Genomic DNA, 25872 nt, shown 5'->3' with positions numbered 1-25872 from the left:
TTATTTTATAGTCTCAAATAAGACAAACCTTTCCATACACATTGAAGAAGTTTCCAATAAATTTATATTTCCCTTTCATCAGGGAAAAATGGCTTAACTGCATGTTTCAGCTATAAAATGCGTAGTGTGCTATCGAAGACTCTGAATTTATTTTGGAAACTTAAAGTTCACTTATTCTTCAAGCCAGCTAATTTAGTAAAGTGGCAGAAAATTGAGTTAGGGGACAGGAACATGTGGTGAGAGAACAGAGGGAGTGGGAGCTTTGTTTTCTGGCAGCAGAGCTTCCCTTGGCTGTCTGTTGTTAAGTTGTAACCCTCAGTGTCCCCTGTTTATTACAGAATTTCAGTTACTTTTTGAGTGTGCTGAAAGTTCATTTCCCTCTGAAATGGGAGCTGAGAGGAGTTGGGACAGATGAAAATATTTGAAGTGTCATAATTCTTTATGTATTATTTTGTAAATCATTGCTTATTCCCATTTGGATGTGTTCTTGGTTTTTCAGTGATGCTGAACTAGTCTTTGGAAAGAATTAAGGCCAAATAAAATGGAAATTCCAGCAGGAAGCTTTTATTAATTGATCTTCTAAAAAAGAATTATTATTGACAGCACAATCAGGCAGGGGCGGATCAGATTTTCTAGAACTCACCAGATTTAAAAACTTCTAAAATTTAATCATAGCAAGTTTTGTGCTTTACAGTTCTGTGGAGAAGAGCAGAGCAATTTGCTGCCAGCTCTGTTTCCCTCATGACAGGCCCACTGTGCTGGTGGCTTTGGGATGAGATGGGCTGAAGCTCAGTGGAACTTCAGCTCTGGTTTTCATTTCTATTTGCCATCAAAGTGATGCCTTGTGCAGGCTGCTCTAGAACAGAGACTGGACAGAGCTAAAGAATAAAGCAGGGATTTATTAAAAGGCCTCAATGGATCCACCTTGGGCAGCACCAGAGCCCAGCCAGGGCTGCACCCAAGATGAACCAAAATGGTCCCAAAATGCACGAGTGCTCACAGGGGCTCTCACTGTGATCAGTTCTGCTCCATTTGCACATTGGAGTTCATTGTCCAATTCCAGCTCCAGCCCATGCAGTCCCATCCTTGTTTTTCTCTCTTCATTCCACGTTGTTTGTGCTCTTGGGCCTGAGGTTTGGATCATTTGTCCTTGGTGCCCAGCTGGAGAAGGAATTGTTTTGTCTCCCTGCTCTGTGCACAGAGCTCACCATCCCCTCATGTGAAGCCCAGAGCCACACACTAAAGCAGCACAGAATGTGAAAAATAGAAAAGCTCAAACCTGAGGCATCAAAAGCCTGCACATGCACCTTGTGGTGCAGCCTGCTCTGTTCCAGGGAAGGTGCTTGTTTTGCAGCCATTATCTGCATGGGTTTGCTTTAAGAAACCTAATCAGAGGAGGAATGGAACTTCTTTTTCCATTTGCTTGCATGGCACTGGTTTTTCTGGTAGAAATGTCATGTTGCCTGCTTTTCCTCTTGGGGAAAAATCACCTTGTTCTTCATTCAGTCCTGCCAGGGGGATTGCTTGGAGTTCCCAGGACATCCCCCAGCAGGAGGAGTTGCAGAATTACCCTGAATTTCCTGTTGGTGAGTGGATACTTCACAGCATGGTTGTAAGGACCACTTAAACCGAGTTAAGTGAAACCAAGCTCAGCCCTGAAGGAGTCCTTTCCCCTGCCAGGGTGTGGAATTGGAGTCTCCCCTGTCCTCTGGCACACTGGAAGCTGGGTCTGTGTGCAGGACTGGTTCTGCCATGGAGCTGAGTGGTTTACATCAAACTCCCAATAGCTTTTTCAGATTTTGGCAATTCTTATGAAATAATTCAATGAGATTTTTGTTGTGTTCGTGAGGTACATGCTTGGAGTATGTGCGTGGGTGTTGGGGTTTTGTTGTTTTTTTTTTTTTTAACAAATAAAAGGAGAATTTGGTGATTTTCTGCATACTTTTATATCTATCCCTGTTGTAAGAGATTTAAGTGTCAGGCTCCAGTTTCTGCCTCTTGCATTCCAAGGTAAGAGGATGGTAGAATGACTTCCTGCCTCCCAGAATAGGCTATCCCAGCTCTGATTCCTGCTACCATTGCTCTATTTTTGACTCACCCTGTTTTATTCAGCTGGTGTTGCACATTGCAGTGATTTAGTTTTAGTTTTTTTGGTTTTGTCTTTTCATGGACTCACAAAGGAAAACAGTGAATGGGTTTGTTTGTATAAAGGATTAATTATCTTTAGCTGAAATTTTCTTGTGAATTTATTTTGACCTCTTCAAAGTATTTTGAAGAACATGGCAACAGTCCTTAAAGTTAAATGTCACAAAAAAAAAAACCCACCCAGAATGTTACCTGACTTGGAATGTTCTTTAAAAAGCTGTAGATGTTAAAGGCTTTTCTGAGGAAATGGGTACATTAAAACTTTCCTAAAAACTGTTAATATTAGATCAGCTTTTAAGAATTTGCTGTGTGCTTTGACTAAATACCAGACACATGAGATCATAAGAGCTTTTAGTTTTAAACTGTATTCATTGCTTACATGAGTAATCACTAAGAAAAGTTTTTCAGGAAGCCTGAGTTATGGGATTTCTTAACTCTATAATGCCAAAAATATTTATTAATAAAAAATAATGTTGCAAATTTAGCTGTACTGTGATTTGGCTTCTTGGACATAACTGATAGTTAACTGGAGGCTGAAGTTGGAAAACTTTATAAAAATGTTTTCTGGGATCATTTTGTAAGTCCATTGCTCTGTAGCCTGGCAAAGTTCACTGTAGCAGATTTCCCAAAGCCCAGAGTGGGAAGTTGGATGGTGTTCTGCAGAGAGCAGGAGCTGAGCCACTGTCCTGGAGAGGAAGAGGGGTTTGAGTTACTGACAATTCACTGTGCTGATGTCACGGGACTTTCACTGCTGGGTTGGCAACTGCAAGGAGCTGGGCTGGATTTTATGCATATTCATGCAAAATGGGCTCTAAAAAAGGGAAATCTGGGTGATACATTGGTGGATAAATGCTGCAAAGAAATATTGGTGGCTGAGCAATGCTTGCTTTGAAAAATCTGAGTGGGGATGCTGTTGGCACTGTGACGTGTGTGGTGTGGTCTTGGAAAATCCAGAGCTGGAGCTCAGCCTCAGCCATCTGTGAGCACTTCTGGATACAAATCCTCTCCCCTCAGCCATCTGTGAGCACTTCTGGATACAAATCCTCTCCCCTCAGCCATCTGTGAGCACTTCTGGATACAAATCCTCTCCCCTCAGCCATCTGTGAGCACTTCTGGATACAAATCCTCTCCCTACTGAAGCCTGTTGATTTTTCTGGAGTTGCAGTACAGTTACTCTGCACAGGAAAAGCTCCTTGAGCTTCTTCCTTTAGGTCAGGAATAACAGTTGCCTGAAGAATTGTGGACATTCTCCCAGTGTATAGAAAGTGTTTCAGGTCCTCTAAATGCAGATAGTGGTGGAAATCTGCTTGTGGGAGAGCTTGGAGAAACTGGTCTGGAATTAATGGGCCAAAAGTTCCACTGCAGCGCTGCTGAAACCCTTAAGGTACTTTGAAAAAAAAAAAAAACAAAACCAAAACCAGAAGAGAAAGGAAGACTTTCAACATACAGATAATGATAATGCCAATGTTTTGCATGGAAATAGCCCCTGTTTGGATGTGTACACCATGGCTGGGTGTACACATGTGGGAAATGGATTTGTAGAAATAGACATGTTGTCCCAGTAAGGAGTGAAGATAAAAGTAAGTTTCTAATAGAAACCACAACGTCTACCACTCTGAAGTTATCATAAAAAAACAATCAGCCTATTTATTTAAATCAATAACCTCTTGAACAGAAAAAATTGAATACTCTCAAAAAATTACCCCTCATAAATCCTCATACAATACATCTTTCATAATTCTATTTCTCCAAAATATCTAATCTTTTTTACAAAATCATCCTTTAAAACTTATTTCTATTTCCATTTCTCTCTCAACAATATCTATCCTCTTCCGTACCATTTCTAAATCAACCTTTCTTATCTCAACATTTACATACAAATACATACTTTGTAAACCTTCTCTCAAGTTCTAAACATTTTCTACAAATCCATTTCCCACGTGCACACAGCTCTGAGCTGGGTGCAGTGCACTCACACACCCATCGTGCTCCGGATGTGGGAGCGAGTGTGTCTGTGTGTGTGGAGGAAGAGATTACACAGCTCTGTGCAATCATTTCACACATCATTTCACAAGGCTTCTGTACTAGGGCAGAGGATTTCCTAATGGGGGACTTCATTGCTTGGAGCTTTGAGAGGAAATATCTGTGGCAGGAGATGCTGGCATAGTCTCCCCCGAGCAGTAATTGCATTTTGGGGAGGTTTCCTTCTTTAGATGCTGTCTGGTAGAAAGGTGACAAGCTTCCCTTCCCCTTGGAACACGTGGTTAAGAGTTGATAAAGACATTCCCAATAACTAATGGTACTGGACTTTTACATATAATAAGTTTCCTTTGTAGTTCAGTGTGGCTCATGCAGAGGATTTTGTGTTATGTGTGTATTAGCATAATCTGATAGAAGAGTTAGAAATGCATAGTTAAGGTTTGTGCCATATCTGTTTTTTCTTTCCTAACACCTCATCATAAAACTCCATTTTTCAGTGTTGTGTAGCTGAGTAGCTGCCCAATGAGTTGTTCTGTAAACCAAAATTTTTTGTTTGTTTGTTTGTTCTTTTCCTGTTTTTTTGACTACACAACTTTGAAAATCCCTGGGCTAACTTTTTAAATGAGATATTAATGTTCTGTCTCTCTTGAAGAAAAGTTGTGTTTAATGTGATTTTTTTTCCATGGTAGCAATACATGGGGGAATAGGATGTGGTTTGTGACTTTTGTATGGAAGAGGTGATTTCATGGTGGTTGTGCTGTCTTCACACTGCTGAGGTCCTCATTGTTACTGATTGAGGCTGATTTGCACTCTCTACCCGTGGTTACCTGTGCTGTACTCCTGAAAATATCTAAAAGTGTTATTCCCTTCCCTCAGTCCCACCAGTATTACTGCAGGGGTGAAATAATGAACACATACAGTTCTGTGAGGAACATGGGGGCTTCCTAGGCTGCCTTTTTGCTCTTTGTGTGCTGCAATTTCCCCAGTATTCCCATTTATTCTGGAGCCAACAGGAATCTGAACAATGAACAGAAGAGCTTGGGAAGCTGTGCATTGACATATTTAGTTTGAAAATTAACTCATTTTGCTTTATTGCAGGCATTTGGAAATGCAAAAACAGCACATAACAATAACTCCAGTCGTTTTGGGAAGTTCATTCAAGTCAACTATTTAGAGAATGGTATTGTCCGGGGGTAAGTACAGGGTGAGCTGATTCTGGGAGTGATCTCTGTGCTTTTAGGAACTGGGAAGCCTCTGCTGTACATAAAATGCTGCCTTGTTGAAGCTCTGCTCATATGAAAATAGCTTGGTGCTGTGGAGTTTAAGATTCTGTAAACTGAGCTGTGTGGAATTGTCAGGTGATGCACAATATTCTGACTTTGCTGTACAGCTTGCTCATGTTAAGGATCTGCTGCTGTATCTTTACCTTCGTGGTAAATGAAGGCTTTTGCATAACACCCCCTACCCTCTCCATTTTGCATTTAAAAACAGAAGATCTGAATTTTTAAGAGGAGTGGAGAGAAGTGAAATAGATTTGAGGAAGCCATTTTAATGAAACAATTTAAACATCAGCTAGAGAGATAAAGAAAGCTATGAAATTACTTAATCAAATGTGTGTGCTTATATCTGAAGGTCTTAAACCACAAGATATTTAATGCCTACATTTGCTGGTTCTGAGGGACGGTGGGGTGTCATGAGCAATCCCTGACCTTGCTGCTCCAGTGTTTCTTTTCTTTGGATTTCTTCTCATTTACAATAACATGAGTGGCTGGGAACTCTGTGCCACATGTGCCTTGAGCATGATTCTGAACAAATTTAGCATATTTTCAGACCCAGTCACACTAGCTCAGGAGATTGGAACAATTTGAATACACTTGTTTTGTCTTCAGCCTGAGGAAAAGGCGCTCAAACTTTGTCCTTAATCTTTGTACCCCTTGTCAAGGACTTGGAATTATTGTTTAGGTTACTTTGTCACTCTATAGGGGGTTTGCTGGCTGGCTTCCATTCTGGGCTGATGTCTTCACTGACATAAAAATCCAGCAGATTTATTGGGACGAGAATCAGGCAGATATCTGGGATATTTCTGGGCTCTTGCCTTGGCATGCCTTGTGAGATAAGTGTTAATTTTTCAGGATAGCACATTGTTACCACTCTGTGGGTCTTGCTTCTGGTGGCAATTTTCAACAGCACTTTCCTTGCTTGGTCTGCCTGTTTTAAGTTATCTGCACTAAACCCAAGCGCTGCAGAGAGGTGTTCCTTGGGTATTTCTGTGTTCCTGTCACAATATAGGGCTTACTGAAATTCTTGCTTTAGATTTAAAGTAGTGTCTAAGCTATTCTCTTGCACATTCTAGTGCAGATCTCATTATTTGAACTCTCTTGGCAGTTGCTGTTTGATGTTTTCTGAGGTCTTTTCTTTTTGCCCTCATGCTTATTTCATTTTCTGTGCCTCCTTAGGGCTGTGGTTGAAAAATACCTGCTTGAAAAATCTCGTCTGGTTTCTCAAGAAAAAGATGAAAGGTAAGAGAGAAATATAGTTTTCCAAGAGAGTTAAAATTAATGCAACAGTTTAAGAGCATCTGAATTATATAGAATAAAAGAAAATCCTCTATATTTTAATGAGAGAAATGCATTGACTTTCCAGGAACTACCATGTCTTTTATTATTTGCTACTTGGAGTCAATGAGGAAGAGCGTAAAGAATTTCACCTCAAGCAACCTGAAGATTATTTCTACCTCAACCAGGTAATCTGTGATTTAACAATGCATTGATAAGGGTTGTCTGTGTGTTCAAAGATGAAAGGAAGGAGACTAGATTATACTGGGCTTTTTGTGACGTTTGGGTTTCACTCTTTGCCTTTTTTTTTGATTTCTCTTTGCAGCATAACTTGAAAATTGAAGATGGGGCAGATCTCCGACATGAATTTGAGAGATTGAAACAAGCCATGGAGATGGTTGGCTTCCTTTCAGCAACAAAGAAACAGTAAGTGGAATTCTGTGAGCTTCTGTTACTGGCAGTTATTGTTCATGGCTTGCAGTGAGCAGTTGGGATCAAAGTAGTTCTGTAGGGAACGGGGAGAGCTGAGTGTTTGAGAGCTTACAGACTAATTCTTGAGGCAGGATTAGGTCTGCTAACCTGTCATAATGAACTCTCTTAAGAAAAATTCTGACAAAATTCAATTTTTCTTCCTTAGGATCTTTTCAATACTTTCAGCTATTCTGTATTTGGGCAATGTCACATACAAGAAGAAAGCCACAGGTCGGGATGAAGGGTTGGACGTGGGACCTCCTGAAGTGTTGGACATTCTTTCCCAGCTCTTGAAAGTAGAGTATTTCTCTTTTGCATGAATGTGTGATACACAAACAGGTGTACAAACATGACAAACAGGTGTTTGTCATGTTCTACCTCAGCATTTCACTCAGATATCCCAATTGCTGTATCTAAATCTCCTTTGTGATACTTCCATGAAATTTATCTTGTGAGAGGGGAAACATTAAATTAGTGAGATTATTGGGGTTAGAGATGGAAATAGAATTTGTTGACTCACCAATCAGAGATGAGCAAGAATAGATTTAGTGTAGGTGTGTTCTTTGCCACCACAGGGAAACATCTGAATGAATGTAAACAGGATAATTTAAACAAGTTGTAGGACTTGTAAAGCTACTGATGGATGATAAATGTGGCTGTTGTCAAAGAGCTTCTCTGAAGAAGTTGTATGTCCACTGCTGCAGTCAAATAACTCGTTGAGGAGCTTCATGGTGACAGCAGCTCTTGTTCTCTCCTGTTTTGAAGGTTAAACGGGAAATCCTGGTAGAAGTGCTAACAAAAAGAAAAACTGTGACTGCTAATGATAAGCTTATTTTGCCATATAGTCTCAATGAGGTGAGTAAAAAAGCATTTGTAGAGTGATTTTAAATAACTGAAACTTGCTTTTTTGGATTAAAAAAAGCTATTTTGGTGCACTTTCACATTTTGTGAGGGATGGTTGGAAAGTTAGAAGTGTGAATAAAAGGCAAATTGTGGTTTTATTTATCTCTGCTGGGGTTGTAACCTGTGGGGGACACTGGTTTGGAACAGAAATGATTATTTTTTTAAACGAAATTCTGAAGATTGTTTGATCTGCAGGCAATAACAGCTCGTGATTCCATGGCCAAGTCCTTGTACAGTGCTCTGTTTGACTGGATTGTTCTGCGAATCAATCATGCACTCCTTAACAAGAAGGACATGGAGGAATCTGTTACAGTAAGTAACAAAACCAAGTCTTTGCAGGCAGTTGTATGTTTGGACCTAACAGTCAATGCTAGAGATGATGTGTTGTGATATCTGGGATGAATTTTAATACTTCCCAAGCCTGTGGTAAATTTCCTGGTAGTATTTAATAATCTCTGTATTCACAGTAGGCAGAACTATTAAATATTTAAAATCTTTCAGCACAGACTGCACTGCTTTCTGGACTGTTTCTGTGGGGGTTAAGGCACTGTACGACAGATTGGTAACTAGATTTCTGCATCTTCTTTTAGTGCCTGTCTATTGGTGTACTTGATATTTTTGGATTTGAAGATTTTGAAACCAACAGTTTTGAGCAGTTCTGTATAAATTATGCAAATGAACAACTTCAGTATTATTTCAATCAGCACATTTTCAAATTGGAGCAGGTAAGAAATGAGAGTGGCTGAAGTGAAACCTGTTTTTATCAAGTGTTTGTGTATTATGCAAACTTAGCCTTTACTCTGCAAAATCCCATGGCATAATTGCTTGAATATTTCTGAAAGTCTTTACTTTTAAAATTTCTTCTTTCACTATTGCTTGTTCTTGTACTAATGGGGTCTTTCTTCAGAGGGCTGGCACTAAGTTTCTGCTTGACTGCAAAAACTAAGATAAGGTTCAGGTGATCCCAGACAGAAGTCAGCTAAAACTGTGAACTTTGGTGTTGGAAGTCTGTAGGTGAGGGGTTGGATTCAGGTGTTTTTGTTTAAATGGTTGGGAAACAGCTTCTCTTACTTTTATCAGTCTGTAAGTATTTAATAACCAGTCTTTGCTGCTTCTCCCACCCAACTGCATTTAGGGGATACAGCTGTGATCCTGGCAGTGGTTCTGAACTGCTGGTATTACTGGCATGTGTTGATTGACTGGTTTGCAGGTGCTGTCATCTGCCAGAGCACTCTGAGTGCTGCAGGAGCCAGCAGGTCCTGCACCTGGACTGTACAGGCTGGGTTGTGGAGGGGGGTTTGCTCCAGACTTGGTTTTTTTCTGCTTTTTGCAGAAGTGTTCTTCTCAGGTCACTGCTGAAAGGAGTCATTCTCTAGTATGTGGTACTTTGTCAACAACTTTAGGCAAGCATTTTAAAGAAAATAAAATTGCCAAACATCCAAACTTTGTGTGTAAACATAATGTTGAGGTCCCTGTTTTATAACTTAGGACAGAATTGGCTATCCAGGCTGGCCAGAGTAAATAGTTACATTGTCTTTTTTTTTTTTTTTTTTTTTCTAATGTCATTTTTCCAAATAAGCTTAATCCTTGAATGACCCATTTCCTGTATCTCTTGCAGCCTGAGGGCCCTCAGGGGGATCTCCATATCTTTTTAAATAAAGGCTTGCTTGTCTGTGGAAAATGGCATTTCAGTTCTGTAACACGGTGTGCACTGTGTTGTGCAGACTGAATTCCACCTACTTAAAAATAATGCATTTATCATCATCATAATCTAGACCATGAGAGGTTCTCTTTGTCCTTTGTTAAACATAAAATTTACTATTTTTTCTGTGTGATTCTTATTTCTACTTTATAATTTTTTTATTTTATTGCCTTATCATTAGCTTTTTTGGTGGGTATTTACAGCATTAAGAAGATCTGGTATTTTGCTTCTGTATCTTGTAGTGAGAAGCTTGTCTTGTCAAGCATTTGAGGGATTGTCGCTTCAGCAGAAGAGCTTCATGTTCTCTTGTCAGGGAGCTCCAAATGTTCTGAGCCTAAGCAATATCCATTGCTTCCTGAGGGAAGTTCTTGGTGCTGATGTTGTGTAGGCCTTAACTGCTTGTTTTAAAACTTCTGCTATTTCCTCTGACTGTGCAATATGAAAATTTTGGAATTGGTATTTAATTACTCTTGTTTCCCGTATTACAAAAGCTGTGGAAGAGCAAATAGCCTTGAACTCCTCTATGTGTGCCCAGTTTTGCTGGAGTGCTGAGGATGTAATGTCTGACTCCAGGGTCCTAGGCTGCGGATTGCTGGGAGGGCAGAGCACAGCAGAACATTCCTTGCACAGCTTTGGTTTTGAAATAGTTTGACCCCAAACAGACACTGCTGAGTGACGTGCCTGAGGACCTTTGATCTGTGCCACTATGCCTGTTCTTCTGTTCTTATTTATAAATTCTCCTTATTTTTGTCTCTGCTGCCTGAACTAACAAACTCCACTTGCTGTGGCTGTCCAAGGCTGTGTTTTAAGCACTTAGACCACAGGACATCAAAGGTCAGGGCCCTGTACTGACATGGGAATTTTCTTGAGCCACACAGGAGGAATATAAGAGTGAAGGGATCACTTGGCACAATATTGACTATACTGATAATGTGGCCTGCATTCACTTAATCAGCAAGAAACCCACTGGCCTCTTCTATCTTCTGGATGAAGAAAGCAAGTAAGCAACAAACATCTGCAAAAACATGTGGCAGGGAGGAGGGAAGACTGTGAAAGGGAACAGAAATACAGCACTGCAAAAAGGAGGGGAATGTTGTGGGAAGCAAAGGGTTATTTATGACTATGATTTACACTGGAGTTTGCTTCTAATGACTTCAGTATGGTGGTAACTGAACTTTGGCTTATGCAAACTTAGGAGCTTCCATGTTTGTGGCTTACCATGGAAGTGCAGTTAAAGTAAAATGCATGTCTGTAAGTCTTTGGAGCATTAAGTAGCAAGTTTGGTAAATAGTTCATGTGATGCTAACTCAATTTGGCTGGGGAAGTGAGAGAAAACATTGACATACACTTGAAACCTCAGAATATTCTGCTGTGTGTGGAGCTGCTTGGTTTGAGTCCAGAAACTGAGCCCACCTTTAAAATTCAAAGCAGGTGTAGAGATCTTGGGACAATGAATACTTTCCACAAGCAACAATAGGTGTTCATTCTGTCACCCTAATAAACATACCTGTATTTGAGAAGTAGCTGACCTCTTTTGTCTTGTATTCCCAGTTTTCCACATGCCACCAACCAAACTCTACTGGCAAAATTCAAACAGCAGCATGAGGAGAACAAGTTTTTTGTTGGAACCCCAGTGATGGAGCCTGCTTTTATCATTCGCCACTTTGCTGGCAAAGTGAAATACCAGATCAAAGTACGTGGTAGATCTGATGGGCACAAAAAGAAATCCCTTGTCTTTCTGGGAGTTTTTTGTCAGGATGTAGAAAATTTGCTGGGAATGGGCTGGATGAGAAGGGTTCTCAGAGGTACTTCGGGTTTGTTTTTAGGGTGGTGCTGTAGACGGGACGGTAACCCTCACTATTATTCTGAATAAACAAAACAGGGAGTTTTGCGAGATATTGTGGTTCCATGTGCCTATTTTGCAGGATTTCAGGGAGAAGAACATGGATTACATGAGACCCGACATCGTGGCTCTGCTGCGCAGCAGCGACAGCGCCTTCGTGCGGGAGCTGATCGGGATGGACCCGGTGGCCGTGTTCCGCTGGGCCGTGCTGCGCGCCGCCATCCGCGCCATGGCCGTGTTCGCCCAGGCCGGCCGCGAGAGGGCACAGAAAACGGCAGGTGGGGCTGGGGAAGGGCAGGGATGGACCGGGGAATGGAAGGGCAGGGATGGACCGGGGAGCGGCAGGGATGGACCGGGGAATGGAAGGGCAGGGATGGACCTGGGGAAGGGCAGGGATGGACCGGGGAATGGAAGGGCAGGGATGGACCGGGGAATGGAAGGGCAGGGATGGACCGGGGAATGGAAGGGCAGGGATGGACCGGGGAATGGAAGGGCAGGGATGGACCGGGGAATGGAAGGGCAGGGATGGACCGGGGAATGGAAGGGCAGGGATGGACCGGGGAAGGGCAGGTGGGGCTGGGGAAGGGCAGCAGGGGATGGACCGGGGAGCGGCAGGGATGGACCGGGGAACGGCGGCAGGGATGGAACAGGGAAGGGCAGGGATGGACCGGGGAAGGGCAGGGATGGACTGGGGAACGGCAGCAGGGATGGACCGGGGAACGGCAGCAGGGATGGACCGGGGAACGGCAGCAGGGATGGACCGGGGAACGGCAGCAGGGATGGACCGGGGAACGGCAGGTGGGGCTGGGGAATGGCAGAGATGGACTGGAGAAGGGCAGGGATGGACCAGGGAATGGCAGGGATGGAATGGGTAATGGCAGGGATGGACCAGGGAATGGCAGGTAGGGCTGGGGAAGGGCAGGGGTGGGGCTGGGGAGCGCCAGGGATGGACAAGGGAGCGGCAGGGATGGACCAGGGGACGGCAGGGATGGACCGGGGAAGGGCAGGGATGGAATGGGTAATGGCAGGGATGGACCGGGGAATGGCAAGTGGGGCTGAGGAATGGCAGGTGTGGAATGGGAAATGGCAGGTAGGGTTCAAAAAGTGCAGGTAAGGCATGGGAAAGTGCATGTATGGCATGGAAAATGGCAGGTAAGCTCTTAAAACTGCAGGTAGGGCATGGGAAAGTGCAGGTAAGACTCAGAAAGTGCAGGTAGGGCTGGGAAACTACAGATATGGCACAGAAAACGGCTCTGAAAATTCTTAGTACTCTACAATTGCTCTGCTGGCAGAATGAGTTTGTGGCAAAACCTTACCAACCAGACACCATCTTTGGTGCTAAAGGCAAACTGAGTGTGGAAATGGTTTCATATTCATAATGGAGAAGATTGTCACTGTTCCTACCTGAGGTCATTCAACTTTCCTCCTCCACTCAGTGCAGCATTTCCAGCAGGCTGGGACAGACTTGAAGTCCTGCTTGTAAAAGTTGGGGTTGATAGTTCTGGTATTCTCATCATATCACTAATTTTGATCTTCTTAGACCTCTGTGAAGTATCAAATGAGTATTCAGGTTTAATGACTAAATTTGAGCAGCTGCAACTTCCTTTCTAGTAGAAGGAAGTTTGAGCAGAAAAGTACTGTAGCTTGATAAAGGACTGGATAAAAACTCCAGGCCTTTGGATAGGTACTGTGCTTGCTAAAGTTGGTGGTTTGTTTGGGGTTTTTTGCCTGCTCATATCTTTGTCAAAATGCAGTTTTTTGGTTGTTTCCTAACAGGAGTGGTACGTCAAGGACCCAGAGTTCCCCTTGGAGAACTCCAGAGATCAAATACGCCGGTAGAAAAAGTTTATCGGTGAGAAACACATCCTTAACCCCTAGAGGGAACAGCTGAATTGCTGAGTTGGATTTTCATATATCAAATCTCAACTAGATCTTTCCACAAGGAAAGCAAGCTTTGTTTCTTCTGTCTTGTTTGCTTTGGCCTTTTTAATCAAAACAACATCTAGCTTATTTTATGTAAGACCCAATGCCACCACATGTTGGGGACAGCCTCAGTTCCATTTACCACTGGGTTTTTGAGTTCTCTGTGGTTGCTGTGTGCAGCTTTTAGCATTGTGTGCTCCTCTGCAGCCAGTCTAGGTCACTGAAGGGGGCAGAGGCAGGGCCAGTCTTACAGTTCTGTATCTCTATAGGGAGATTTGCCTTTCCATGGATATTTAGGCTTTGTACATGTTCCTTTTGCAGCCTCTCAGTGCTCGATTTCTCATTTGATTGTTCTGAGGATTTCGATATAAATGCTTTTCAAGACATCATTTCTTTTTGTGAGAACAAGAAGTAAGTAGCAAAAGGCCTGAACTCCCAGGCCAGGGAGGCACATTTCCAGGACACAGTGACTTTCTCTGGGTGACAGTGAAGCCATGGAACACCTAAAGTAGTGACTTCATGCTGCTTCCTAATTGCTGCATCCTGGACAGCCTCTGTCACTGGGTGAAACAAAGAACTAAATATCCAATTTGTGTGAAAGGATTGGTCACAGCTTACCAGATCTGTTTCCTTGGGATATCTTAAATCTTGATATTCAGAAAAGTTCAGAGGTACCCAGGGAAGCCACAACCCTGTGTAGAAATGTTGCTGCCTCTGTGAGCAGCTCAGAATGGGGAGAGCATCTAAGAGTCAGAAGTGATTCTTACACTTCTGTTATTTTTGGTTTGTGCCTCTCTGGAGAATAAAGAAGGTAAGGTCTGTGCCAGGACACAGCACTTCACAAGAGCACAGTGCATGCTTGAAGAATGGAACATGCCATGAATTAAGGACCATCCCAGGCCTACTTTGAAAAACTAAACATGAATAAGTTTGAAATAGAAGTGAAACCCAAAATTTCTTCAAGTATCCCTCTAACAGTTTGTTTCTAACTTACTTTTCTGATGAAAAGCTGTTTAAGTAGCTTCATTTTAGTGGTAAAATCTCTCTATAAAAATGTTTACTGTTGGTTATAAAGTAGCTTATATCTACCTGAAAAGGTTCCTTGGCATAACCAGAAGGGTTCCCTGCCCGTTAAGTGCATTTTGCTAAATTTCCCTCCATTTTCTGAATTGATGGCTCAAGAATTTACATTAAAAGGCAGAATCAGAGAGTAAGTTGAGTGTGAGACTCTGGCAATTAAATTTTAGAGCACTGATGGAGTAGAAGGTGCTGACTTGTCATCAAAATCATTCATGTTTAGGAAAAAGTAACCTGGGATTGACCTGCTGCTTTTTGGAGCACACTTGGTGATGGAACCTTTTGGGGTTTTAACTCCTTTTTTCCCCCTCTCTCACGGCTGTGTATCTCTGTTTGCCACCTGTGTTTTGCTGTGGATCATTTTAGAGACATGCATGAACAAATCATCGCCAGTATTAAAGGACTGCCCTGGCAGGGTGATGATCCCTGTGAGCTGCTTCGGTCCCTCAGTCAGCTTCAACACCGCTCCCACCTCCTGTGAGTGCTCTGGGTATTGCTTTGAAAGTGCAACAAGAACCAAGCAGTAACTCCAGTTCCTAAAAATTATGCTTGTCCCAAATTTGTCTTTTGAAAAACACTAAACAAGACAATTAAAAATAAAACATCCCTTCTGCAAATAGGCTGTACAGAACACCTTGTTGCTTCATTGCATTAAAGTTAAACCTATTTCTCACATGAACTTGCTTTAAAAATCCCAAGTATGTAGTATGAGCTTGTTGTTGCAAAATATTCAAGAGTGAGATCTCCCACAAGGTGTGACAAATGTTTCCTGAAATTCAGGATGCTGGTGCTGGATGTATTCCTAGGTTTAGAGTCTTTACATCTGCAGTTCTGTGCACGTGTAAGGAAATGAATCTGTGCTCTGCTGTATAATAAGTAAATGTAAACTGGGTGGCTGAGAGCAGGAACCTGCCCTATATCACAGAGTTAATATGCTTAGAACCAGCAGGATGTGAACTGCAGCCTTCTTTCTGAGAGCTTCCACTTCTTCACCTTCTGTGTGTGGATGAGAGCTGTGCCTGAGGTGTGTGTCCTGCTCAGACATCCCAGAGTTCCTGGTGCTGGGACATGCAATGCCCTCCTGGGAGCAGTTGGGTGCTTTCATAGAGTGTCTGGTGCCAGCAGCTGTAACTTCTGAATTGAGTACTTTTATTTGCTAGTGCCTTGTGTTATGAGTTTAATGACCATACACTTGCTAAAGAGAATAACTCCCACTACAGTAGCCTGTACAACAATGCAGTTTTGAATAGCTTTAACTTCAGAGGTGATGTTTCATTTTTGAAAGCCCCCAATACCTACAGAGTTTATTAAAAAAAAAAAATGTTCTTGTTGCAGAGCAGTTCGCATTTCTTGCATTGATCACTTGTAAGAGACATGCATGGACACACCCTGGTGCTGTTGTGCTCATTTTCTTCTGTCCTTTACCTTGCCTCATAAGTTGCACCAACTTATGGTTTGCTGAAATAATCAAAAATCATGTGTATTTTTTTTCTTAAATTATCTTTAATATTTTAACAGGAAAAGTAGAGGTGTCAAGCAAAAGCAGATAATTCCCAAGGTAATCAGAAAATTTAGGTTTCTCTTGGGTATGGGCTTTTTTGCACTGTGAATTTCATTTTCATTGACAGAACTCACTTTGGAACTGTTTTATAGTGTAGGAAAGTTGTGTTATTTATCCTGACAAGCTAAAAAATAGATGAATGTTCACTTTAATAAGAATTGTTTAATTAGATAGATATGAAGATGTCATAAGTGCATAAAGTCACTTCCAAGTCAGGGAGGGCAAATGCAGTGATTCTGTGATTCCCCTTGTTCACCTCGCACTCTTGGGACAGGGCAGTAGAACAGTTTCACTCTCAAGAAATGTTTTGGCCCAAAATAGAAATAATTGTGAAATATGACATGCCGTTGAATGTGGAACTCAGTGGCTGGTTTCATTCTGACTAATTTCAGACAAAATATTTCCCTTTTAGTTGGAAGACTTGCACTTTGTTGATTATGAAAACTTTTTTGTAGAATTTGCTGGATTCCAAATCTCTGAAGCTCATCATGAGCATGACTCTGCACGATCGGACTACGAAGTCGCTTTTGCACTTGCACAAGAAGAAGAAACCCCCCAGCATAAGTGCCCAGTTCCAGGTAGGTGAGACACCTCAGGGAACAGTCCCTCCTGGGCTGATCTAGGCTGGTCTTGCTTGGAAAACCAAGTGGGTTTTATTCTTGAGGTTTTTTTGAGGTGAGGTTTATTGCTTGATTAAAGTCAGAGTACATTTTTAGATGCCATTTATGCCATGAAATGTGTCAGTTCTCTGTACTGATCATCCTTGTATACAGATCTAGTGCTACTATGAGTGCATGTTCAAACCCTGCTTTAAATCCTCTTGAAAAAAGCTAAAAGCAAATAGCAAATATGTATCGTGCTGAGCAATATGGGAGAATCTATTTGGATTTTGTATAGCCATGAGACCTGAAACAACCTGATTCCTCAGGCAGAAGCTATCCTGCTGTCAAACACCACTCAAAATGCTGATACCTGAAGAAAAACTTCTGTGACTATTTCATTTCAGACTTCACTTAACAAGTTGCTGGAGACACTGGGCAGAGCTGAGCCATTCTTCATCCGCTGCATCCGCTCCAATGCAGAGAAGGTGAGGCTGCCTCGGAGTTGAGCTGCGTGCTGAGGTGTGGAAGGAAATGTGCTGTCCCTAGGACAGCAGCTGGGCTCCTCAGGCTCTCACTGGCTGTTTTCTGCTGGTCTTTTACAGAAGGAGATGCTCTTTGATGAGAGCTTGGTGCTGCAGCAGTTACGGTACACGGGCATGCTGGAAACTGTGCGGATCAGGAGGTCTGGCTACAGTGCCAAATACACATTCCAGGTACAGTGGGAACTGGAAGTGGATTGTGCTTTCAGGAGTATCTGCTCTCTTCAAAAAACACATCTTGTGTGTCTCTTCATATGAGGCTCATGACCATTTGGGATGAGCTGTAAAAATGCACTGTAGTTTTGAGAGAGCCTGCATGCTAGAAAGTCATAGTTAAACTGTTGTGGGTCATCTGCCAGTAAATTCTTCCTGGTTGTGTGAAGGAAAACATTCTGAGTGCAGTCAGTCAGTGCTGCACAGTGCTGTCTAATGTGGGAATTCGTTTTCTATAAAAAATTCTGTGTAGGTTAAGAGATCACATCCAGGTGATCTTTCCCTGGCTGACTGTAGCCTGCATTTTACATGGAAAAATAGCTCAGTTTGTAGTGAGAGGTTAGTATTTTCAGATCCCTGTAGCTTAAGTGTCTTAAATAGATTTCTATTTTAGAGCTAAAACACCAAACTTGGGAGTTGCCTTTTAACTTTGGTCTCTTGCTGTCTCTGCTTTTTACAGGAATTCATCGACCAGTTTCAGGTGTTACTGCCCAAAAATGCCAAAGCCTCCAAGGAAGACATTTGTGCTTATTTGAATAAACTAAAACTAAATGAAAACTACTATCAAATAGGGAAGACCAAGGTCTGTGAAACTTTCTGTAAGGCAGTAAGAAACACTGCTGTACACTGCAAAATTCAGTGCAGTTCATTTACAAGTGTAACTCTTCTCTGCTTTTTGTACCTAAATTGGCTATTTTAACTCTTTCAAGTGGTGACACAGACGTTGCACTTGACCCCTTGGTTTTGATGCCAACCTGGTTCTTGACTACAGTACAAATCCATGTTACATAGTTTGGGAAAGCATTGCTATTGGCATTTGTCAAACAGATCAATGTTTACATTTTAGAAGGGTTCCGTGATTTGAAGGCTGTAAGGACAGGTGTAAGTTTTGGAATCCAAACTCTGAAATTTAAAAGGATTTTTATCTTTTGGGCAAGCTGTCAGCCAGTAAGGTTTGGTGCAGTGGTACCAAACCATTACCTTATCTGTTATCTTATTATAGCTCCAGTGGGGGCTGAAAGGCTCCTGTTAACTGCTTCTTGATGAACTTCTCTTTAACTGAACAGGTTTTTATGAAAGAGGCTGAACGACAGATACTACAGGATACACTACACAAGGAGGTGATCAGGAAAATCATCCTCCTTCAGAGCTGGCTCAGGATGGTTTTGGAAAGGAGACGCTTTCTCAGGATGCGGCAGGCAGCCGTCGTTTTACAGGTGTCTTTGAGAACTGCCAACCTTATTTTCCTAACAAAACAAACTGTCATGGGACACTCCCCACCTTGAGGCAGCCCTCCCTCACTCCAGAAACCTCCCTTTGCAGGCGTGCTGGCGCTCCCGCTGTGTCAGGATGGCTCTGCAGAGGAACAACGCTGCCATCGAGATCCAGGCGGCCTGGAGGCGGCACCGGCAGCGGAAACGCTTCCTGCAGCTCAGGAGGAGAGTTTGTCTCCTGCAGGCCCTGCTCAGGGGGCACCTGCAGCGTAAGAGGTAAAGGGAAGGAGCAACATGGCATGAAAACATCCATTTAATCACCTGGCTTCACCTGCCAAGCTCAGTTTGTGTGTTGGGGTGACTTGGTAAACAACTTGGTAAATTGTTGCCCAAGGAAGTTGTGGCTGCCCCTGGAAGTGGCCAAGGCCAGGTTGGGTGGGGTTTGGAACACCCTGGGATAGTGGAAGGTGTCCCATCCCCATGGCAAGGGAGATGGGAATGAGATGATCTTTAAGGTCCCTCCCAACCCAAACCATTCTGGGATTGTATGAACTCCAAGGTAGTTACTGCCTTGTGATATTTCAGTCAGTATCAAGTGGGCAGTGGAGCATGGACACTGGATAAGTGCTCAGGACATGAGCTTTATTCAGCTCAGCTGCACTGGTGCTACCAGTCCTGACAAGCAGACACTTCCCTGCAGTCCCACTGGGACTGTAGGTGTAATTTGGGTCTGTATTGCTATTTGGGCTTCATTTAAGCAGCTGGGTTTTTTTTTGACCCCTGGGCATTAAGGATTTGTATTTTCATATTAAAAATTCTTAACAGATACCAGAAAATGGTTCTAGAAAGGCAGAAAGCTGAAGAAGAGCAGAGAGAAATGCAGGAAGATGAAGACAAAGAGCAAGATACGAGCAAGCCATACGACATAGATGAAGATAGGAGCAAGGATGAGCAGAGTGAGCCAGCAACAGATGAGCTGCCTGTGAAACACGAGTCAGAGCCAGATCGAGCTGTTGAGGATGAAGATCAAGCTCAAAATGAACAAGCTGAAAACCTGAGCTCATCCGAGAAAGCCACGTTACCCCAGAAGCACACAGGGGAGGGCTCAGAGAGAGTGACCAACAGCCGGGAGAAGCGGGAATCCCGTCGGCAGAGGGGGCTGGAGCACAATGACTTGCAGAACAAGCATGTGCTCCTGTCCTTTGAAGAACCATCTGCATCGTGCCACGAGGAGCAAACTGTTTCTGAAGAGGCCCTGGAAACTGCTCCAGAGCCAGAGAAATCCACAGCACAAGAAGATAATGTCCTTCAGGGAAGCAGCGAGGGAGAGAAAAGTCCAAGTGAAGAAAAAACTCTTTCAGACATTCCACCATCAAGTGAGATAAAGGAAAGCGGTTCTGTTCCTGAGCAACCACCTGGAGCAGATGCAGAGGACACAGCAGCTGATAGAACGAAAACACAGCGGAATCAAAATAACCAAATAAAAGGCAGCCAAAGCTTTACCTGCCCTGAAAGGCCAACAGATCTTGCACTGAATGTTCATAACACACTGTCTGCTACTGGCAGCTTTCAGGGCCCTGCTGACTGGTGGGCAGATAAAAACAGGCGGCAGAGGGCAACCAAAGACCTGGACAGCCCCACTTCTGCAATCCAGAGATATGTGGATGACCCAGAGAAGCTAAAGTACAAGAGAGAGAAGTGGAAAGGAAAGAGACAGTCTGATGCTGGCCAGAATGATGTGCTGAGTCAGTCCCTGGATGGAAGGATACGTGCAGATAAGTCTCCTCAGGATCAGTTAGAGTAAGGACAGCTTCCTTTTTTTCATTTCACAGAAAACAGATCTCTGTAATGTTTAAAAATCAATTGAGAACTCCTGAGAGCTGTACATTTGGGCCATGTTATGGGAGCACGTGGAGTTGTGAAAAACTCCTGCTTTTTTCCTTGGCTCCCAGTCCTGCAGTGAATCTGTATGGGCAGAATGTTTTCAGAAGTTCACAAAAGCTGCAAAGCCTGCCTGGCTGTATTAAAAGGAGGAGTCAGGGCCTTAGTTGAAATAGTGTCTGAAGTTTATTTTCATGTGTCTTTTACCCATTGAAAACAAGCTTTTAGTGACCTACAGCTTGCAAGCATCATCCCTCTGATATGGCAGGAAATCTGACATTCCCATGCTTTTTCATTTCTCTCAAAGTAAATTGCAAGGGCTGATCAGGGTTCTGACTCAGATGTAGTGTTGATATGTTGATTATTTAAAAGATGTGAAGAGGCCACAGACTTCATTACAATATATATTCTGAAACTCATCTTACTACAGGAAGAAGGGGAGTTCAGCTTCATTAAGTGACCTGTCAACACTGGCCCAGACTGTTGCCATGAACCAGGTACTGATGCTGTTGTGCATATTTATACTTAATTATAATTGTTTATAAATATTAAAGATTTGTGAAAAATTGCCTGTAGTGTGTTTGTGTTCCTCCAGGTTGATTTTCTTTTTGCTTGATACCCGTGTAAAAACAATCATCAGGAAATATTATACAGTAATTTGAAAACATAAGTCTTAATAAATGGATCCTTGATCAAAGCATTAAATATACTTGGCTCTTGTATTAGAAAGCTAATATCTGTTGGGTAAAGTGTATTGTCTTGATGAAATAAATTTCACCATTCTAGCTTTTAAAACCATTTAAAGAATCTGTGTCACTCAAAATGCAGTTTTTGACAACTCCTCTGTCCTGTAGCAATCACCAGATCCAATTGAAGAAGAAAAAGGCAACCAGAAATACCCTGTGCAGAAGAAGCCCAGTGACCACTTCCCTACCTCGGACACGGCCGTTCCCGTGCAGCCAGCGAGTCAGCAAGGGGATGCCAAGTATGGCTTGTGTGTGACTGGCCTGTCTTTCAGAAAATGAAAAAAAAAAGAGATTTTCCATTGGTACTTGAGTTGGGCACCTTGAGGCTGTGATTGTGGAGAGGCACAAGTTGGCATCAGCTACACGAGTGGCTGTGTTACTGCTTCATGGTGCTTTGAGCATGTTATCTGAGCCTGCTGAGGAGCAGATTCTCTGCTTGCATAACACTTTCTGTGAACTGGTTCTTTTTAAAATAAGAACCAACTTACAGCTGGGATTAAAGGTTCATGTAGTGTAATACAACACCAAGAGAAAAGCTGAAGAGCCCAGCAAGCATGTAATGCTGCTTCCCTGGCCTGCTCCAGCCTCTGGCATTCTGCAGCCCAGAGACTTCCTGAGCCAGAAGTGATGTTTTGGATATGTGAGGTGTTGTCTGTGTGTGCTGAAGGTAGCGCTCTGATCTTGTAAATACCAGAAACTCCAGGAGTGCTTTCACATTGTCTTTCCTTTTTTTGTGCTGCTCAGCTTTTCTGCGGGTTGGGCCTTAAATATTCCCCATAGTTGTGAATCCTGTTCTTGTGGCAGAGCCAGCTTCCATTACTAATGGGACAGACTTGTATCTGCTTTTGTATTCAGGTCTGCTTTCAAAAGCCCTCTGCGCAGACTTTTGGGGAAAAAGCCAGACAAGAAAATTGCAAAGGAGAGTTCTGATGTGATTGAGGAAGGAGACGGCCTCTCCCTGGTGTCTTGTGTCCTCTTTGCAGACACAGGAGGAATCCAGAAAGTTTCAGAAGGTGAGTTTGGTGGTTTAACCCTCAGCACAGTGCATCTTTTCTGCGAGGAAACAAATGCTGCAGAATTCCCTCACCCTGCTTGAACGTACAGATCCATTTCTTTGGCAGGTTCTTCGGGGCGGCCAGGCCGCCCCCAGGCCGGGAAGGAGAGCAGCAAAGCAAAGAAGAACAGAACCATAAAGATCAGCAAGATCTCGAGCGTGTCCCAGAACTGGCGCGCGTCCATGGTCCGGGAGATTGCAAATGCCAATGAGCTGAAACACCTGGATGAGTTCCTCCTAAACAAGGTGAAAGGCTCCCAGCCATAAGAAAATTCAAGTCTTTGTGCACTGTTTGTGTAGAATTTTAAAGCCTACAGGTCTAGGTGCAAGTTTCTGTTATAATCTAAAGCAAAAGGGAATTTATTAGATGGTTTGACTGAGTTAGGTCTTCATTAGGGCCCTTCCTATTCTTTTCCTCAAGTCACTGAATGCATAATATTGCATTGAATACAATACAGGGCATTCATGTTAGTTCTTTGTTTACAAATGAGTGGGTAGCAAAACTTGTATTAAAAAAAAAGTGAGAGTTGTAAGTAGAGAGAGTTCTCTAAAGCCCAGCTACCCGACTCTACTGTTTTGTATCATCAGCACAGTGCATTAAAAATGTTGTTTTAAATAATTGGAATGGTCACAAATGACTAAGCCCAGCCACTGAAGCTTAACTCTGTTCAGATGTTCTTTTTTTAACAAAATCTGATGCAGATGTATTTTTTTTCTAGATCAATGACTTGCGCTCCCAGAAGTCTGGTGTTGAATGTTTGTTTTTTGAAGCCACAGAGAAGTTCAGAGGAAACATCAAGACCATGTATTCTGCTCCTGTAAGTAGTAAGTCTCAATAAAGGAAAGTTGGCAGGCAATAAATGAGTTGAGTGTGCAGGTTAAAGGCTTGGCCTGCAGCTCTTCAACAAAGCAGTTCAGCAATTCTCAGCGTAGAATTCAGAGCTGAATGTTAGACTCATTTTACAGCTCTGCTGTAATCTCAAGCAGCCTGCTTTGTTTTCCTTTTCTCATTCACTCAGCCATAAATTTTTTAGAAATGGATGGATTTTGCTGTCTTCAGCCTCCTAATGCTGAAGAGAGGAGCCAACAGCTTTTCCAGTATTCTTCTGACACTGCCTTGTGTCAGCCAAGTGCTGTTGGATAGTGCAGGAGGGAAGTGTGTCATGGGATGTTATCTTTGACTTTGATCATGGCTGTGCTTTTTCACCTCTGAACTTAAGTACATAAAAATATGAAACTGTCTCAACAGTATCAAAAAGGAATGTCTAACGAGTATTTTTCCTTCTTTAGAATGGACAAATCCATGTTGGCTATAAAGATCTGGTGGAAAATTACCAGCTCCTAGTTACAAACCTGGCCAAAAAAAGGGAAGAGAAAGAAGTCAAGCTGGTTTTGAACCTCTTTCTATCCCTTCTGGATGAATTCATCAGAGGATATGCAAAGAAAGAGGAATCTGAGCAGCCCAAGGTATGAAAGTTATTCTGTTGCTGGTTTATGGTATGGTGAAACACTGTTGCTCTCTTAACAAACATGACCTGTGTTACCTCAGAAAACTTTTCCATGGCATTCTTTATGATTTGGGAAACATTTGCCATACACACATCATGTGTGTAACAATTTCTGATTGCTGATACACCTTTATGGAATTGTTAATTTTTTAATTTAATATTTTCAGAATCTGAAAGTGTGAATTTGGTGAAAACATAGGAGTTCTCTGGAGGTTTGAGAGATGGAGTTGCTTTGTTATCAGGCAGTGAACTCAGTTGGTTTTTAGGAAGTTGATAGTGTGAGCTCAGACAGCCCTCAAACCAAGCTGAAGCTACAGGATAGTGTCTTGAATGTCTGGAGGTGAAGTAAAGTCTTGGAAACTCAATAAGGGGGAAAAAAAGGAACAAGGAATGTCTGAATTTCAAAGACTAAGGCCAGTTTTGCTTCCTGTTGCAGCAAACCAAAGCCCAGAAGAAGAAACGGAAACAAGACCGTGCAGTAAGTGCTTTCTTTCTGCAATAATCCCGAGTCCTCAGGTGCACTCACAGAACACAAACACTCTTTGAAGAGCTTGATTTTGTACTGACATTCTGGTTTGTTTTGCATGCTCATTCACTTATCTCTTTTAGGAAGATGTGACAATATAAAACCAGTTTTCACAAAGCAGAGATCTTTCTTAGGCAGTGATAGGTGGTACTGAAGCATTTTCGTGCTTGTCCATAGCTTCCTTTAAAGTCTAAAAGCTTTCTCAAGCATGGGCTGTTTAAAAGAAAACAACTACTAAATATTAATAACAAAACTATAGCACTTGTATTGTACTGATGAACTTTAAGGCAGCAAGTCAATTATGAAATATTCCAGCAAACCTAATTTCCTTAAGATAGGATGAAATTTGGTTTAAGGGTGAAAGCTTGCAGCTATAAATGTAAAATAAAAGGTGGAAATGTGAGATAGGTAGATGGTAATAATAATTTTTAAAAGGCAAAGAGAGTTCACTGGTTCCTTGCTGTCTCTCACCAGATTGAAGAGCACAATGGGCACGTGTTCACAAACTACCAAGTGAGCATCCGGCAGTCGTGTGAGCACTGCTCCTCCTACATCTGGCCCATGGAGAAGGCCTGTCTGTGCAGTGGTGAGTGAGCACGCCTCAGGTGTGCAGACTGCTGGTACCTCTGGCTGCTACAGGTGGGCCTGGGTGAACAGAAAGTGGGTAATTCAAGGTGCAAAGTGTTTCAGTGTGATTTAGATGCTTGTAACAATTGCTCCTTTCTCTAGTTTGCAAGCTGACTTGTCACAAGAAGTGCATGTCCAAAATCCAGAGCAGCTGTACCTCCTGTGGGAAAAAGGTAAGGGATGGGGTTCTGTTGATACCAGAAGTGGTGCACGCAAAATGCTGTCTTTATTTCTCAGTAAATGAACTGAATAAGAATTGGTCCAACAGTTCCCTCCTCAGTCAGAGATGATGCTTCTTGCAGAAGCAGAGCATTCTCCTAGGAGATGATGCTTGAGCTAATTTAGGAACCCTTCTCATAGAGTGTATGTGCAGTGTTGGCCAAACTGATAAAGAAATCCTGCAGTGTGAACCATAAAGGCTCTTTATTGCTGCAGCTCAGCAAATCTGCCTTATGGTCAAAGCCAGAATAAAACACTCAGCTGCAGTTTCTGGAAGCGTGAGGTAATTGTAGCAGGAAGCCATGGCATTGCCTGGCTTGGGAAGGGGAGTGGACAGTGGGATCACAGCTGTGTCACCCCCAGGGCGAGCAGGACGCCGAGCCCCGGCACTTCGGGGTGTCCGTGAGCGCCCTGACCAGCGAGAGGAACTCGGTGCCCGTGGTCTTGGAGAAGCTGCTGGAGTACGTGGAGATGCACGGGCTCTACACAGAAGGCATCTACAGGAAATCAGGATCAGCAAATCGGATGAAGGAGCTGAAGCAGTTGCTGCAAGAAGGTCCAGGCAGTGTTGTCCACTCTTTGC

The 25872-nt window shown here is 42.8% G+C and overlaps 1 protein-coding gene across 7 annotated transcripts in view; it reads left to right on the top strand.

The window, feature by feature from the left end:
- Positions 1–25872, top strand: part of MYO9B (myosin IXB) — a 43102-nt gene that overhangs the window by 11751 nt on the left and 5479 nt on the right. For 4 of the 7 annotated variants that reach the window (XM_053965624.1, XM_053965623.1, XM_053965627.1 and 1 more), the window contains exons 4-35: positions 5224–5318; positions 6582–6644; positions 6769–6868; positions 7006–7106; positions 7318–7447; positions 7917–8006; positions 8250–8366; positions 8645–8779; positions 10635–10756; positions 11308–11449; positions 11682–11877; positions 13376–13451; positions 13844–13933; positions 14966–15076; positions 16118–16157; positions 16616–16738; positions 17167–17247; positions 17365–17475; positions 17975–18097; positions 18582–18731; positions 18838–19004; positions 19554–20528; positions 21040–21106; positions 21464–21594; positions 22211–22368; positions 22477–22655; positions 23129–23227; positions 23700–23876; positions 24354–24395; positions 24918–25029; positions 25173–25243; positions 25653–25845. In XM_053965624.1, the coding sequence (XP_053821599.1) occupies positions 5224–5318; positions 6582–6644; positions 6769–6868; positions 7006–7106; positions 7318–7447; positions 7917–8006; positions 8250–8366; positions 8645–8779; positions 10635–10756; positions 11308–11449; positions 11682–11877; positions 13376–13451; positions 13844–13933; positions 14966–15076; positions 16118–16157; positions 16616–16738; positions 17167–17247; positions 17365–17475; positions 17975–18097; positions 18582–18731; positions 18838–19004; positions 19554–20528; positions 21040–21106; positions 21464–21594; positions 22211–22368; positions 22477–22655; positions 23129–23227; positions 23700–23876; positions 24354–24395; positions 24918–25029; positions 25173–25243; positions 25653–25845 (4567 nt within the window). The remainder of the gene's footprint in view (positions 1–5223; positions 5319–6581; positions 6645–6768; positions 6869–7005; positions 7107–7317; positions 7448–7916; positions 8007–8249; positions 8367–8644; positions 8780–10634; positions 10757–11307; positions 11450–11681; positions 11878–13375; positions 13452–13843; positions 13934–14965; positions 15077–16117; positions 16158–16615; positions 16739–17166; positions 17248–17364; positions 17476–17974; positions 18098–18581; positions 18732–18837; positions 19005–19553; positions 20529–21039; positions 21107–21463; positions 21595–22210; positions 22369–22476; positions 22656–23128; positions 23228–23699; positions 23877–24353; positions 24396–24917; positions 25030–25172; positions 25244–25652; positions 25846–25872) is intronic. The other 3 variants (XM_053965626.1, XM_053965625.1, XM_053965629.1) reach the window with 1 other exon arrangement.

The sequence above is a fragment of the Vidua chalybeata genome, chromosome 27, assembly GCF_026979565.1.
Source record: "Vidua chalybeata isolate OUT-0048 chromosome 27, bVidCha1 merged haplotype, whole genome shotgun sequence".
NCBI lineage: Eukaryota > Metazoa > Chordata > Aves > Passeriformes > Viduidae > Vidua > Vidua chalybeata.
This window is presented reverse-complemented; position numbering and strand designations above follow the sequence as displayed.